The sequence below is a fragment of the Crocuta crocuta genome, unplaced genomic scaffold (assembly GCF_008692635.1).
Source record: "Crocuta crocuta isolate KB4526 unplaced genomic scaffold, BGI_CrCroc_1.0 scaffold48, whole genome shotgun sequence".
Lineage (NCBI taxonomy): Eukaryota > Metazoa > Chordata > Mammalia > Carnivora > Hyaenidae > Crocuta > Crocuta crocuta.
This window is the reverse complement of record NW_027533089.1, coordinates 5,432,616-5,448,978: the sequence shown is the minus strand read 5'-3', so window position 1 is coordinate 5,448,978 and position 16,363 is coordinate 5,432,616. Positions and strand designations below refer to the sequence as shown.

At 32.4% G+C, this 16,363-nt stretch overlaps 1 protein-coding gene across 2 annotated transcripts in view; it reads right to left on the bottom strand.

Annotated features, from left to right (window-relative positions):
* Positions 1-16,363, bottom strand: part of DPYD (dihydropyrimidine dehydrogenase) — an 805,636-nt gene that overhangs the window by 605,188 nt on the left and 184,085 nt on the right. For both annotated transcript variants that reach the window (XM_077746119.1, XM_077746120.1), the window contains exon 4: positions 11,785-11,872. In XM_077746119.1, coding sequence (XP_077602245.1) covers positions 11,785-11,872 — 88 coding nt within the window. The remainder of the gene's footprint in view (positions 1-11,784; positions 11,873-16,363) is intronic.

The following is a 16,363-nucleotide window of genomic DNA, read 5'->3' as shown; positions in this document are numbered from 1 at the left end:
TTTGTACTACACATTTTTGATCATTGCATTTGTTAATATACATTTACAGTAGTTATATATTTTCTGACATATATCTTTTGTTAATTTTTAAAATTTTCTTGAGGTCTAAGATGGTCTCTAATCTATATTCCTTGCCTATAAGCAGGTAGTTGAATATAAGACCAGAAATTCAATTGATTACCATTTATATTTTAATATAAAAAACATTTCTATAAAATTTTAAACAAAATGCTTTGCAGTTTGGGGGTTTCCAACTTAAAGTACATAATGCAAATATCTGCTATAGAAATTTAAAAACCCATGGGGCGCCTGGGTGGCTTAGTCGGTTAAGCGTCTGACTTTCGCTTAGGTCATGATCTCGCGGTTCATGGGTTCAAGCCCCGCGTCGGGCCCTGTGCTGACTGCCAGCTCAGAGCCTGGAGCCTGTTTCAGTCTGTGACTCCCTCTCTCTCTGACCCTCCCCTGCTCACGCTGTCTCTCTCTCTCTCCTAGAAATAAATAAAACATTAAAAAAAATAAAAAAAAAGAAATTTAAAAACCCACTTTATCCAGAGAAAATAATAAAATGTGCAATACATTTTGTAAGAAATTTATCAGGAGGAACATATTCTTCCCAACAGTGGATAACCATGGATAACTAAAACCATGGAAAGTGAAACTGATGATAAGGGGTGGGGGACTACTATACAATATAAAATGTTTTTCTCTAATTATATGTTATAGCACCCCACTGAGATTTATTTTCCTTACAACCCAACTAGACTGTATATATTTTCAAAGGTAACCAGAATTATAGCTTAAATATGATTCTTTTTACTTGTACAGGTTAAAAACATACACACATTGTATACTAAAGGGGCATTGGATGTCTAGGAGTTTGAAGTAGAAATTTAGTATCTGGTTGTATCATTTTACTTCATAGATCTTCCTCTTCTGAAAGATGTTATACTATAAACAAAGTTACATCATACATGTTAACTGGCTACTCAGAAAATACAATTGAGAATTACTCCATCTTGATTTAAAATGTTACTGCTTACTAATATTTGGCAACACAGAGAAAATCTGTGGAAGGTTTTGTTGTCTCTTTCTTTGTTTTAAAAAATAAATTGTTATTTTAAAAAAACAAAAGAGATTCAAGTCAATCAAATTGCTAGGAAAGTTTAAATAAATTTACAGGCATACCTCAGGGATATTGCAGGTTCTGTTCCAAATAACTGCAAGAATGCAAATACCTCACAATAAAGTGAATCAAATGAATTTTCTGTTTTCCCAGTGCATATAAAGGTTGTGCCTATACTATATACCATAGTTTATTAAATGGAAAAGTGCTGTCTAAAACAACAATGCACATACCTTAATGTAAAAAAAAAACTTCAATGCTAATAAATGTTAACCATTCCAGTGATAACTGATCACAGATCACCATAAAAAATATAATAATGAAAAGGTTTGAAATATTGTGAGAATTACAAAATATGACAGAGACATGAAGTGAACAAATGTTGGAAAATGGTGCCAACATACTTGTTCAGTGCAGTGTTCTCACAAAATTTCAATCTGTAAAAGAACACAATATCTGTGATGCACAATAAAGCCAAGTGCCATAAAGAAAAGAGTGTCTGTATATTCTGAATAACAAACATGTGCAATAGGAAAATCACAAATTGAAGGTGAGAAAAAGCTCAAATTATCTCACTCCAAATAATCTTATCCAAGACAAGATTTAAAACAACAAATTCACTGATTGTTGTAGAACATTATATGTATAATTACTTATAAAGACAAAATTTCATTATTTACGATATTAGAAACAGACTCTAATTTCACACTATCTTCTTTTTTTTTGAAACAAAATTAAGTCAGATTATTTTGTGAGTGAGATTATTCACTGACAGGAATATGAGATTTCTTAATTGACCGGGTATTGCAGTCTGTATTATTATACTGTGGCTCATAAAACCAGCTGTATAATTGGTACAAATAAATTTACCAGAAAAGTCTCTATTCCAAGTCTATTAATTTAAACCCATTACTACTGTCAAAATTAAAACTAGTTTTNTAAACTATCATGATAGAAATATGTTACTTACATGTATTATATAAATATAATATCCTCTATGTTTTATATTTATATTTCATATACTTTATTTTAAATTTTGATTTTATTCATTTTTTGCTTGTTTCAATTTTTTACTTAAATTGTAGTTAGTTAACATATAGTGTAATATCAGTTTCAGGAGTAGAATTTAGTGATTAATCACTTACATATAATACCCAGTACTCATCACAAGTGCCCTCCTTAATACCCATCACCCATTTAGCCTAGCCCCTGCCCGCCTCCCCTCCAGCAACCCTCAGTTTGTTGTCTACAGTTAAGAGTCTGTTTTATGGTTTGCCTCTTTTCTTCTCCCTATGTTCATCTGTTTCATTTATTAAATTTCACATGAGGTAAAGATATGGTATTTGTCTTTCTTTGATTTATTTCTCTTAGTATAATATACTCTAGCTCCATCCACATTGCTGCAAAACACAAAATTTCATTCTTTTTTATGGTTGAATAATATTCCACTGTATATATAAACCACACCTTCTTTTCCCATTCATCAGTCAATGGACATTTTGGCTGTTTCCATAATTTGGCGATTGTTGATAATGCTATGACTAACATCACAGTGCATATATCCCTTTGAATTACCATTTTTGTATCTTTTGAGTAAATACCTAGTAGAACAATTGCTGGGTAATAGGGTAGTTCTATTTTTAACTTTTTGAGGAACTTCCGATGCTTTTTTCCAGAGTGGCTGTACGAGTTTGCATTCTTACCAACTGCATCCTCACCAACATCTGTTGTTTCCTGTGTTGTTAATTTTAGCCATTCTGACAGGTGTGAGATATATTTCACTGTCAGTTTTGATTTAGTATCAGGATTTTCCTGATACTAAACATCTTTCCATGTGTCTGTTAGCCATCAATACGTCTTCTCTGGGAAAATGTCTATTCATGTTTCCTGCCCATTTCTTAACTGGATTATTAGGTTTTGGTGTGTTGAGTTTGATAAGTTCTTTACAGATTTTGTATAATGCCCTTTTATCAGATATGTCATTTGCAAATATACTTTACATTTTAACAATGACTCAATATACATACTTTATTTATATAGATAGTGTAGTGTGATACAGACAAAAACACACTGGGGGAAAATAAGGAAAATTCAGTTATTCTATCAAGTTGTCAGGGATTCTGGGATAAATCACTTAGCTTTGCTGGGTTTCAAATTTCTTTTCTATACAATGAGATAGCAAGGTAGATTAAAATTCGATTGGTCTAGATTCTGTTACATTGATTTTGACCTATTAAATATTAAAAATTATTCTAACTAGTATCTTATGTGTTCACACAGATTTTCCATAGTCTTGATTATACTAAAGAAAAAAGTTGTGATGCCAGTTTAATTTACATATACATATATAAGACTAGATAATCAATTAATTTACATATACATACATACGACTAGATAATCACTGTTCTACTTTTAAAATAATTTAAGTTTAAAAATTATTTACAGAGGCTTATGTTTAAATGTGTCCATACATAACATACAAATGCAAACAATGTGGTAAAACTTGTTTCATATAAAATTGGCTTAAGTTGTATAATGGAAGTCTTTTCTCATTTATACTGATACTACTTTCACATTTTATATCATTTACATTTTATAACAGATTGACTTGACTTAACAGTGCTTTGAGTTACGGAAGGTTTTTCAGAAATAAATGTTCATCTTTTGAAACAAATACAAAGGAAAGGAGTTACTATTACACATTGTATTAGCTGTGACTGAGAGTAAAAATGTAACCATTTAAAGGTTCAAAGACAGATATTACAAAACAGAAACAAGATAGATTTTGCATAAGCATTAATGATTCAATAGACAGTGTAACATCCATTTATCTTTTTCAGCACAATAAAGAAGATGGGACATTTTAAAAAATAATATTCTAGTCTTTTAACACGAGTAAATTCAGTATCCTATCATTTGCCAGATTCAATATTGGGAAGTTATATATTAAAATTAAAGACTGAATACTGGAATATTCAGTTAATGTTATATCAACTGATAAATGAATGAGCCAAAATGGGCATACATTTACATTAATAATTTTAAATTAATATTTTATTATACTCTGAACATAATGTTCAATAATTATTTTTTAGAGCTTTTTTATTTTATAAAATTAATTTTATATGCAGAGAAAAGTTAGGATATTCTGAAAGTAAGTGTAATGTCAGGGAAAGGGCTTTAGTTAATGATAAGGTATATTACTCAGTATAATAATTAAAATACCTTGGTCCTGTCAAAGATAGATTGCTAAGACAGAGAGTTTGAAAACATACCTAAATAAATATGGAATTAAATATATGATAAATGTGGCATTTCAACAGTGGGAGAATATATTATTAAAGAAATCTGGAATTATTACTTATTTAGATGAAAAAAAAGTCTGGATCTTTCTCTGTTCATACTAAAATAAAAAAACTTAGAATAGGGCCTGTCACATGTTACTCTGTATCCTCTCAAATTTATTATATTTTATTTTACTAATAATTTTTATTATTATTTTTTGAGAGAGAGAGAAGAGGAGGAGGGTCACAGAGAAAGTCAGAGAGAGAGAAAATCATAGGCAGGCTCCATTACAAGTTCTTGACACGGGGCTTGATCTCTTAACTATGAGGTCATGGACTCAACCAAAATCAAGAGTCACACACTTAATGACTGAGCCACCTAGGTGCCCCTACTTTATTATTTTTATTTAAAAATATACATACTCATGTGGAAATAAAATAATGTGGATATTTGTAAAAAAAAGTTAGTAACTTCTCTTCACCTCTCCTTCAAACTTAACTGAAGAAACTAAAGTTTTAATTATATCTGTCTATCCTATGTTTTGTTTATAATTTAATTTTTTTCTAAATATACTATGCTATTCATATTAATATGAAACTTACTTTTTTAACTTAAAAGAGATACCCTTCTATGTCAATAAATATAATAACATATTTTAAGAATAGCCTCATAACAATCCACAAAATGAATATAAAATATAGTAAATGATATATAATATGTAATAAATAATAGAGACTTAGTAATTTTCATAATGATAGGCACTATAGTCTCAAGTTTTTGCTACCTCAAATGATGCCACAATTGCTATAAAATAGACTGTACATATGCCATTACATTGTGGTACTTTTATTTCTCTAGGAAGAGTACATAATAAAGCATTGTTGTCACAATGGCATATATATTTGTAATTTAGAAACATATTTCTACTGCATGAATCTTCTTGTTTCCTTCCAGCTGAACAGAATAGGAAGTTATTAAACCTTTTTTTTTTTATTTTAGAGAGAGAGAGAGTGAGCAAGCATGTGCATGTGAGCAAGGAAAAGGGAGAAAAGGAGAGAGAGAATCCCAAAAGCAGGCTCCACACTCAGCACAGAGACCAATGTAGGGCTCGATCACATGACCCTGGGATCATGACCTGAACTGAAATTAAGAGTTAGTTACTTGGGGCGCCTGGGTGGCTCAATCAATTAAGTGTCTGACTTTGGCTTAGGTTATGACATCATAGTTAATGGGCTCAAGCCCTGTGTCGGTCCCTGTGCTAACAGTTCAGACTCTGGAGTCTGCTTCAGATTTTGTGTCTCCCTCTCTCTTTGCCCCTCCTCCACTCATGCTCGGTCTCTCTGTCTCTTACAAATGAATAAACATTAGAAGAAAAAAAAAAGTTACTCAAGTGACTGAGCCACCTGGGTGCTCAGAGGTTATTAAGCTTTTCAACTTCAATAATCTGATGAGAGAAAGTGGTGTCTCATCCTCTGATTTACATATTTCTTACTAATATAGAAGTAAAACATCTCTAATATGGTTATTAATCATTTGCACTACCTCTTTGTAATGTTCATGACCTTTTGCCCATCTGTACACTGGGTTGGGCTATTATTCTCATTTAAATACCATAGAACTTTTTAATAACAGAGAAGTTAATGCATGTTACTAAAAAAGAAAATTCACCTGGTTTCAAATTTGGTTAATTTTTCTCTTAAAATGTGTGTAGTAAAATTTGTTCTCACATAATTTATAGATTCCAAATTATTTTTATTTTTTTAACATTTAAAAGTTAGTCCATTTAAGGTTTATGTTATATGGATTAATGAAGAGTTCTAAAAGTAAATTCAAAATTATACCTGAACCATTTTTCAAAGAACCCATCATTTTCCACTGAATTGAAATGCACTCTTCATTACATATTATGTTATCATATTTAACTGGTTCTCTTATAGACTTTCCAGAAATCTATTCCTGTACCAACCCTACACGTTGATTATAGATGACACATAGGGAGTTTCAAGATCTGATATGGCAAATCTTTTTGTCTTATTTTTCAAAGGTTTCTTTCTTCCTATAGCTTCCCAATTACTGTTTAAGTATATGTTAATAAAAATCTGTTTCAACTGATCTAGACTACCCATTAGATCTTTAATTACTGTACTTTTCCGTATGTACTGAGAAATAGTTATCTAAGATAGATTTAAAAAGTTAGAATTACAGGTAAAGTATTTTTAAAAAGTGATCATGAATGTATTTATGACCTGTCATGTCCAAGGGCTGAACATGACATGGCAATAAGACAGAAAAATAAGTGGAATCATCTTAAAGGCATTTGCTAAACCAGGTGAACACTGGATCCCATTTTCATGTCCTCCGAAAACATAGCAAATATAAATTGCTTGTAAAGAAAATGCATTCATTGCAGTCCTCACAGAATTTCCACAGATAAATCTTCCAAAAAAAAAATCAGCAAAGTAAAAAAATAAATAAACATATGAAGAAACAAAGCACAATGAGTGGAACTAGTAGACACTACAAACAGTATAATGAGACTGACAGAAACTTTAGTGGAACTTCCAGAGTATGAAAAATGAGTATTTTTTATATATAACAAAGAAATGACAGGCCTAGAAAATGATTTAAAAGCTAGCAGAGTTTTTAAAAATGCAAAATAAAGAGGATAAGTTAATTGACATGGAGAATAAAGTAAAAAGGTTTAACATGTATCTAATAAGAGTTCCAAAGAAAATGATAATCAATGAGAAAATCCCCCAAATGAGGAAAGTCATCAATGCACAGATTCAAGAACTCCAGTGAAAACCAAAAAGGATAAAGAAAAAGAAATCCAATTTAGATAAATCACTGTTTAGTTGAACAATGAAGATAAAAAGATCTTTAAAACAGCTCCTCTCTATAGGCATATAGCATCAAATAAGCAATAAGTAAGTTTCTGTTAATTTTCCAATAGCTTCAGTACAAGCAAAAGTAAACTACTTTCCTATGGAAATTCCAATATGGAAAATGAAAAGATAAGTAAAAGAAAAAACAGTGAAAAATTTAGGAAAAATGTGAATAAAACTAATCAAATATTGACTAATAAAGCATTAACAATACTATCTGAGTTTTAAAAGGATAAAATTAAGATATAGAAAATAGTATTTTATGACTTAGAGACAAGCTTATTTGAAGCATAGTACTTCACTCTGTGCTGGAAGACTCACTCAGATTAGTAACCTAAATGATACAGATCCATGCCATAAAGTAGTTGTAAAAATCTGAATACACCCAGTCCTAGAAAAATACATTTTTTGTATTACTCAAATATTGGCATCTCAACTGTAAAGGAAATGGACACCTGAATTCAGAACACTTTATTTAAATCAAATGGCATATTCAACTCTGCAGGATTATGGCTTGTTTACTCTGTAGAGCATAACAGAGTTTTTAAAAGCTGTGGTCTCTTGAGTGCCATTTTATAGCAGCAGGTAGGTAAGCTTCTGACAGACCTCTTAGAATGAACAGAGGTGCTCACAGTTATCATCAGGCAAAACAAGTGAGGCAACCAGCCTTGTGTACCAAAGGAAACCTTATCCCTACTTTTTTATTTTACATATCTAACATATTCATATTTTCAAACACTATTGCATAATAAGTTATGGACTTCCTTTTTAAAACTTTTTTTAATGTTTATTCATTTTTTAGAGACAGAGCATGAGTGAAGGAGGGGCACAGAGAGAGAAAGACACAGAATCTGAAGCAGGCTCCAGGCTCCGAGCTGTCAGCTCAGAGCTTGGCGTGGGGCTCAAACCCACGAACCACGAGATCATGACCTAAGCTGAAGTGGGATGATTAACCAACTGAGCCACCCAGGTGCCTCAATACGTTATCGACTTCCTAATGTTTTTTTTCACCTCATTATTTCTATGTTATGACAGTGGGAGAAAGCCTAATTGTCTTACATAATAAGTTATGTATTTGGACATTAGTTTCTAGACCCTGGGAAGCCACTGACATTTTTTTGAACAAGGGGGTAATATAATTAGAGCTAAGCTTTTAGAAGATTATTCTGGAAGTGATCAACATTTTACTTGATAAAGGATTAAATCACTTAGGCTCTGCAATTGAAAAGCAAACCCAAAATGAGGATGAAGTAAATCTATGGACTGCACCTCTGTTTTTGTAACACCTGTATCAGGTATATATGAATGTGTGCGTGTATGTATGTGTGTATACACACACGTACATATATCAAGACATCTTCTTTTAAATAAAAATATTGTTGTAAGTAGCTTATCAAATGAATTCTGCTGGTTAAATTTTATTGGTCTTCTGACTTCTACTTATTTTCAGTAGGGCTCTATGATAAAGAAGAGCTTTTTATTTTACATCGATTCATTTAGTCAACTTTTCTCTAATATGTGTTATTAAATTTTTTTATCTAGGCATAAAAGTCACACAAATATGGACATGCAGACTCTAAATAAAATGCAAAATAATGGAAAAATAATGCTTTAGAATTTTATTGAAAAATTTAAAAAGAGAAACTATCTCTATTGTTTAAAATAAAACATCATGAAAGAAAGGAACGTTTTTTTAAAAACAGTCATTCTTTTTCACTACATGTATAGATCGACCTCATACATTCTGATATAAAGTAGTTTTTTTTTCAAAGGGAAGCTATCAAGAAATATAACCCAGTATTCACAGTTTGATGACTCTGAAACGTGTACTTCCGATCGAGAGATACAATTGCGAACAACAGCCTGCATGAATGAAACAGAGAAAAACTGACTGAGGAGGTACAATGGAATTGACTGTACCTTTGAAAACTAGAGCTGTAATCCAGTTTGTAAGAAAATAAAGAATGGAAGTATTGGCCTAAACTCCACTGAATCACAGAAACCTAACACAATACAGTACAAGTGACATCCTTTTCTCAGAGGCACAAGGCTCATTGAGTCTGGCAATTCAATTACCCTCTCAACCTGGAAAGAACCCCCCTCCTGAGTTGAGGTCCACTGGCAGAGCAGTGTGGGACAGACTACATTGTACACAGCTGGTAAATATCTAAAAAGCTGAAGGCTTTAGAGAACAAGGATCTCTGACCTTTTATGATTACTACAGTGATTCTTCCACAAAACACTACTTAACGACAGAGTTCCCTAAACGCCTATAGAAAAATCACATTTTCAATTAAATGTCTCCAAATATCTTCTCTTCATGTCAAATCTGTTTAAATAAATAGCTAAGCATACCACTTTGTTAGGCAGTAAAGAATACAAATTAATGAAATAGAAAGTTTTTCTAGAACAGAGAGACGTCTGATTATGTCTAGGCATTTTATAAACTTCTCAAACAAACCATTATTCCATTTGTCTTTTTTTTTTTAATAGACTTGTATACACATTGAATGAATAGAATATACCTTAATGAGAAGCACAATATCACTAGTGAATTTTGGAATATCTAGGGAACATTTAGCCAGCAAAGATCATAATTGTAGCATCTCCTCATGCTTAAAGTCAAGGCTGGTACCTTGGAAATAATTTTAGCCAAAACATTTTAGACTTCAAACTCTGGACATTTTGTTTCACTTCTTTTCTGTGAAGTCATTATTAAACAAATAAGGTTCACATATATTATTTATTTTCACATATAAGACATAGGTCTTGTGATGATAGATGTGTCACATACCATGAAGTTAATGAATGAGATCACTTCCTAGAATTCATCTTCTTAATTACATAACAAATACAAAGCATTGATGATTTCCTCTATGTCTAGGATTAAGTCTCAAATATTGAGCATAGAATTAATATATTTTCACAACTGAATTCCACTCTCATTGCCCTGTCTCTTTCCCATCACTCTTCTTTATGTAATCTAGGCCCTATTCTAGCCATACTGAATTTATTACATCTGCCTAAACTTGCCACATATACACATTCCTGCTTTTGTGAATGAATACACTCTCTAGATTGCATGGGTTGCACAACTAACTATATTCAATTATGGTTAGAGAGATTTTTAAAAAAAAATTATATACCTGCTTTGGTTATAAATTATGAACTTCTAAAAGGCTGGGCCATAGCAGGAACCCAATACCTGTCACTGTGTTTGGTACATAGTAGCTACTCAATAAATAATAACAGCTACAAAAATAGTAATCCCTTGGGTAATATTTGCCATATTGAATGAATGGGATTATTAATGATTCCACATCAACAAAATATTTATTAAATAACAAATTATTATTTGCAAAATAATAATGTTAGAGATTTTCACATACAAGCATTATTTACACCACAAACTTGTAGAATAGATGCTGAACAGATGTCTTCCTTTCATAAATAAGTAATTTTCCCTGGGTTCACAATAAGTGGTCAATCTAAAATTTATCCTAGACTTAAAACCCTAATCTACATGTAGATTAATATCATACTGTATACCTAAGTATAAATTTTTCTTTTTAAATCCTAAAACTATATAAATATACCATTTTTCTCTTGAAATATATATTTTAAATAATGGACATTGAGAAATGATCTTTATAAAAAAGGTACCTGGTTGTTGAAGGAGCACTTATTGGATTTTTACAGCATTTTAGAACAGAAATGTCAAAGCTTGTGAAAAGAAGGATTCTCTACATCCTTATAGGAAGACTTCTTCAGCTTTTGCTCATTTGCTAAAGCATCAGACACTTGGCTAAGAGCTCACAATACTCCTTTCACAAAGAAAAGATACTATTAGTTAATCATTTAATCAATCAAAAATTCATTTAGTGAATGAAAAATTGGTCTGTCTTACATTGGTTTTAACAAAAAAAAAAAGGTCAAAATTCTTTTTGTTCTGCTCATGCTCACAAAAGCCTGTTTTCTATTTTTTGATGCCAGGGTTTTTTGGTTATAACTCTATCCAGTGTCTATGAATTATTCCAAATATTAAATAAATTACCTGAATTTTAGCACCAGGAAAAAGTCCATTTCCTTGGCATGTTTCAGTGTGCCAGTCTTAAAACCAAAACACATTTTAAAAGAGATAATGTGTTTTGATAATTAATGACAGTTTCTATCTATAAACATTTACTGAGCTTAAGCTAGAGTCAACCTACTCAGTGAGTACCTTGGATAAAAAAAAATCATTAATTTCAACATAAACTAATTTATTAAATCAATACACAATGAATATGCATTTTTACAATAATTATATCAAAACGTGGAAGAGGCTAATTAATAAAATATGCTACATTTTCACATGCCTATAGAAATCACATTTTTAGTATTTAACCCAATTTATCAAGACAAGCTTTATGCTTTAATCACAGGTCATAGTAGACAGACATCAAGATCAAGTGCTGTTAATTTCATTTGCAGAGTTAAATATGAATTTACCTTGTTTGCAATACTTGTGATGAATGATTTGATATCTAGATTAGTTGGACAGCTCTTCTGACAGGGGGCATCTGCACATTTCAGACACCTAAGAAATAAAATAACCAGATTACAGAAACTACAAAGTAACGGAGATAATATTCTATATATTGTGATATTTTTAGGTACAAAATCATTTTTAAGCAGTAAACATAGAGTATCTGGGTTTCATTTTTTGTATACCTTCTCAAATGTATAAAATAGCACCGCTCAGGTTAACTCCTCTCCGTTTTCCTCCTAGAGATTAAGAGGATCATATTTATTTAAGATACATCATTCACTCATTTACTCAATCAATCTTTTTTGACCTCTCACTACACTGACAATGCTCAGAGAATGCAGTCTTTAATGATAAAAGTTTTGTATCCCTTGAAGGCCACAATTATTATACATACACTAAAGCAAAGTCTCTCATTTTACTACTTGTAATGTCCTTTCTTCATCCCTTCATCCCTCCCACTTTGTCTCCCACATTTCCTCTCTCCCTCCTTCTTTCCCTCCCATCATCTCTCCCTCCCTCCAGTTTTCTGATGTTCCAAACTATTCACATGGCAACTGGGCTTTGTAGTACATGCTTCAATGCATAGCCCAGATCCACCCCCTTCCAGAATGAAGCATTTATTCCCCTGCTGCTGTGCCCTCAGTCAAAGAGAACAGGCTCAACCAAGGTCATGTCCTCTTTCTAGTAGCAGCCTGCTTCCAATTACAGGTCAATGAAGAGGTTAGAGCCCAGTCCCCTTACCCAGACTTGGGGAACAAGTCTGCAGAGATCCACTGCAGCCTTTATTATGGCTGTCTGTCCAATCCTGATTCCTTCTCTCTTACACAATGTTGATCTTTTAATACATTTCTCGAATACCAGTCTCATCTCAGAATCTGCTTCCTCGAGTCCTGACCAGAGACCTGCTCAAATTTTAGTGTACCTAAGGACCAACTTGGTAGATGTCACGGTTTCCACAGAGAAGCCCCTCCTGAGTCTGACTTATTGGCCCGTGAATCTGTATTTTGGAGAAAAAAAAAAAAAACTAAAAAGCCTTTGAGGTGATTCTGCTATACATGGTTGGATCGGCATAGCAAGGATCACAATTCTGTAATTACTACTTCAGGACTGAACCCACTAGCTAGAATGGTCTTTAATCTATACATAAATGTATGTTATTCATTCATTCATTCATTCACTTAGTAAAAGTCTAATGAGTCCCTGTTACATGGCAGAACCACAGATATGAGGATATAAAATTGGTGACCACCATGGTCCTGCTCTCATGCATCTTGAGGCCTGGAGGAAGGTCACATATATAAAAGGCAACTGGAGTAGTCAACGTGAATTTGGGTGAAAATAGCATGCTCAGGGAAGCATATCAGAAGAACTGCAGTACTGGAGGGAGAGAGTCAGGACAACTCATTGGGAAGAGTAATACTCAAAGGGAAGATTGAAGAACAAGTGGGCCTGAGGGAAGTTGAAAAGGGTGGGATTTGGAGACCAAGGTCACCAAGAGAATGACCCAGTATGTGCCCAAGCCTGGAGAAAAGTACAAGATACATAAACTAATGCTGTTTGGTCTGTCACACAGTGAGAACAGGCGTAGAGAAGAATTAGGCTGGAGATCTAAAACTTAAGATATACCACTGTCACATTTGTAAGAAGTCCAGAATTCTCCAAGAATTTCATTGAGAATGAATCCTACAACTGCTCAGTGACAAAGGTGACTAGCTCGCTCATCTTCTATCTACTTCCATGTGTAAAGACCTTGGTTCATTTCCTTTGAGAAAACAATACCAGTCTTCTTGTCATTCTTTTGTGAGTAAGGAGAGCCCTCTTCATTATCTGAACCAATTTCTCAGCACCTAATTAATATCTTGTTTTTAAATCTGATCTCTTTTCTCTGGTTTGTGCCCTTAGCCTTCTCTCTAAATTAAATTTTACACAATGAGTACCGAAGGCTTTTCATAATCAATTGTCTTCTCTGAAATGTAGTCATTAAACCTCTCCTCTATCATTTCTCTAAATGCCATTGTTAGATTCACATCTATCATTTAGTTGAATTCCTATCTTCTCATACTTATGATTTTTTCCCTAAAACACTGTCACTGAGTTCAAAAAGAACTTCTTGAAAGTGTAATCACCAGCATACATTGCACAACAATGCAAACAGAGTATAATCCATGGTCTATTTGGTCTATCATGTTGAAACGAGGTGATACTTATATGTGTTATCTTCACATGGATAAATATGTTGAGCATTATTAGTGGTTTGAAAGGATCTCTTATTATGTAGTAAAATAAAATAGCTAGCTAGATTAGCAAATAATGTGCCATCTTAAGTATCTTCTAATTTATTAAAAAAGTCATTTCAACAGTTTTAAAAATATTTGGCAATTCACAGGAATAAAGCAATAAATGTACTTATTTGTTTCATATGTGTATATGTGTATATATATATATATCTGTATACATGTGTATACATATCATTTATCTCATATAGATTCTGTTCATCCCTAATAAAGTCACAAGTTTCCTACCTTTCTTTTTTCTAAAACCTAACTTGAATAATAAGGCAATTAAAAATTAAAGTTATAATGTCAGCAGGTATGAATGAGCCAAATTAATGCACAGTGTATTTTCCCATTCTTCTAGAGAAATCTTAAATTCAACATAAACAGATTCACTTAACAGCACTGACAATGTAAGGATTTTTAGTTGTGGTTATTAAGCCTCTTTACCAAATAATTCCCTTTTTATTATTGAGCTAGTTCACAAATAACAGCTGTTGGAAATGTCAGATGTTAATGAGGCAGGGCAATGCAAACCTGAATTGTAGCATTCTTTTTTTCTTTGGTGCCATGAATATGCCAGAATGGGCAGACTCTGATAATAATACCATCTTGCAATTCTCTAAGCGCTCTGCAGACTAAAGTGCATCAGGCTGCCATTAATCCCACTTATCACTCTGACAGCTCAGTAATTACACTACTGCTATAGCCAGGTAGTCCTAATAAAATATCAACCACTGCACTGGAATGCATACTGGTGAGATGTTTTATTAAACTTGGGGAGGGGGTGAGTTGATCATCAAGTGACATTAGTGTTGACCTATTTTTCTATTTGACAATAAATTATCCTTTGACCATGCCATAATAGATATTACAGAGTGCATTTACTGTACCAAACCAGAAAGGTACTGCATTACAATGATGTAGGCAAATGGTGTAAATAAAATAGCAGAAATGCATGTCAGAATGTTATTACCTAAATTGCTTTAAATGATTGATACCATGAAAAATCACAGACACAGTACTTAGGGGAATATGTCAACAATTATTGTAAACCACCATTCTACATAAATTTTTCCTAAGAAGTAACATTTAAATTACACTTGTTTTTATCTTCATTCAATTCCCCTTTTATGTTTCAAAGTTACTGTTTTAATGCAGTTTATTTTTAAATGCACTGTAAGAGCCAAAAGTTAATTCAGATAAACAATTATGTAATATTTTTAATCCCCAAATAATTATATTTATACCAAAAGGAGTACCTTAGATTATTTTTTAGAGCAATGAAACCTCTTAGATTTTTTACTAGTGATAAACTTTTTTCATTTCCACATTTAATAGAGGGCATAACAATGGATTTCATTAAAAGCAAAATATAGAATCCTTAATAACATTAATCCTTCATGATTCAACATGACCATAAAAAATGTATGAAATTTGAGTACTGCTACTTAAGGCACACAAACTATTAAAGATATAAAGATCTTTCTCCAAGGAAAGAGAGCCATGATTCTTCTCCCCAAATATTAGTGAGGCTGGACAGTTTTACTCTATAGTATAACACCAAAAAAATTATAGTAAGTAAAGAAATAAAGAGCATTTCATTCTTTACATATCTGAGAACAGATGCCTGTTTCTTTTATTGTTAAGCATCCATAGCAGCTAGAATTGTGATCTATGCTTGTTAAAGAATTTCCCAATCCATGAGTTTAAATAACAATTTCTTCTTCAGTTAAAAATTTAAAAAAATCAGAGGCACCTGGGTGGTTCAGTTAAGTGTCCAACTCTTGATTTGGGCTCACAGTTGTGAGATTGAGCCTCACATCAGACTTGGCGCTGGTGTGGGCTTCCTTAGAATTCTCTTTCTGCCTCTCTGCTCCTTACCCACTCACACTCTCTCTCTTAAAAAAAATCAAACGATCTATTTGAAAACTTTAAAACCTCATATTGCTTTGTCTTTGTTTTTTTGCTAGACTTGGTTCGATCAAGTTAGCACTATTTGATTAGGCTATGTATAATCTATACTAGGTCTATATGTAATCAAACTGAGCAAGTCAATATTTACCTAGAAAAAATTTAAGATATTTTCCTAATATTGATGTTGTATTTCTTCAGATCTTTGGAAGAGTTACCTTTACTTGGAAGGTCTAACTGAAATGTAGCAGATAGGTATAGGATCTAAGCTCCCTACCTTGTCACCAGAAGAGGCAAATATATAGTCTAATATCCTACCCCAATTTGGAAATATTTTTACTGAAATGGCACA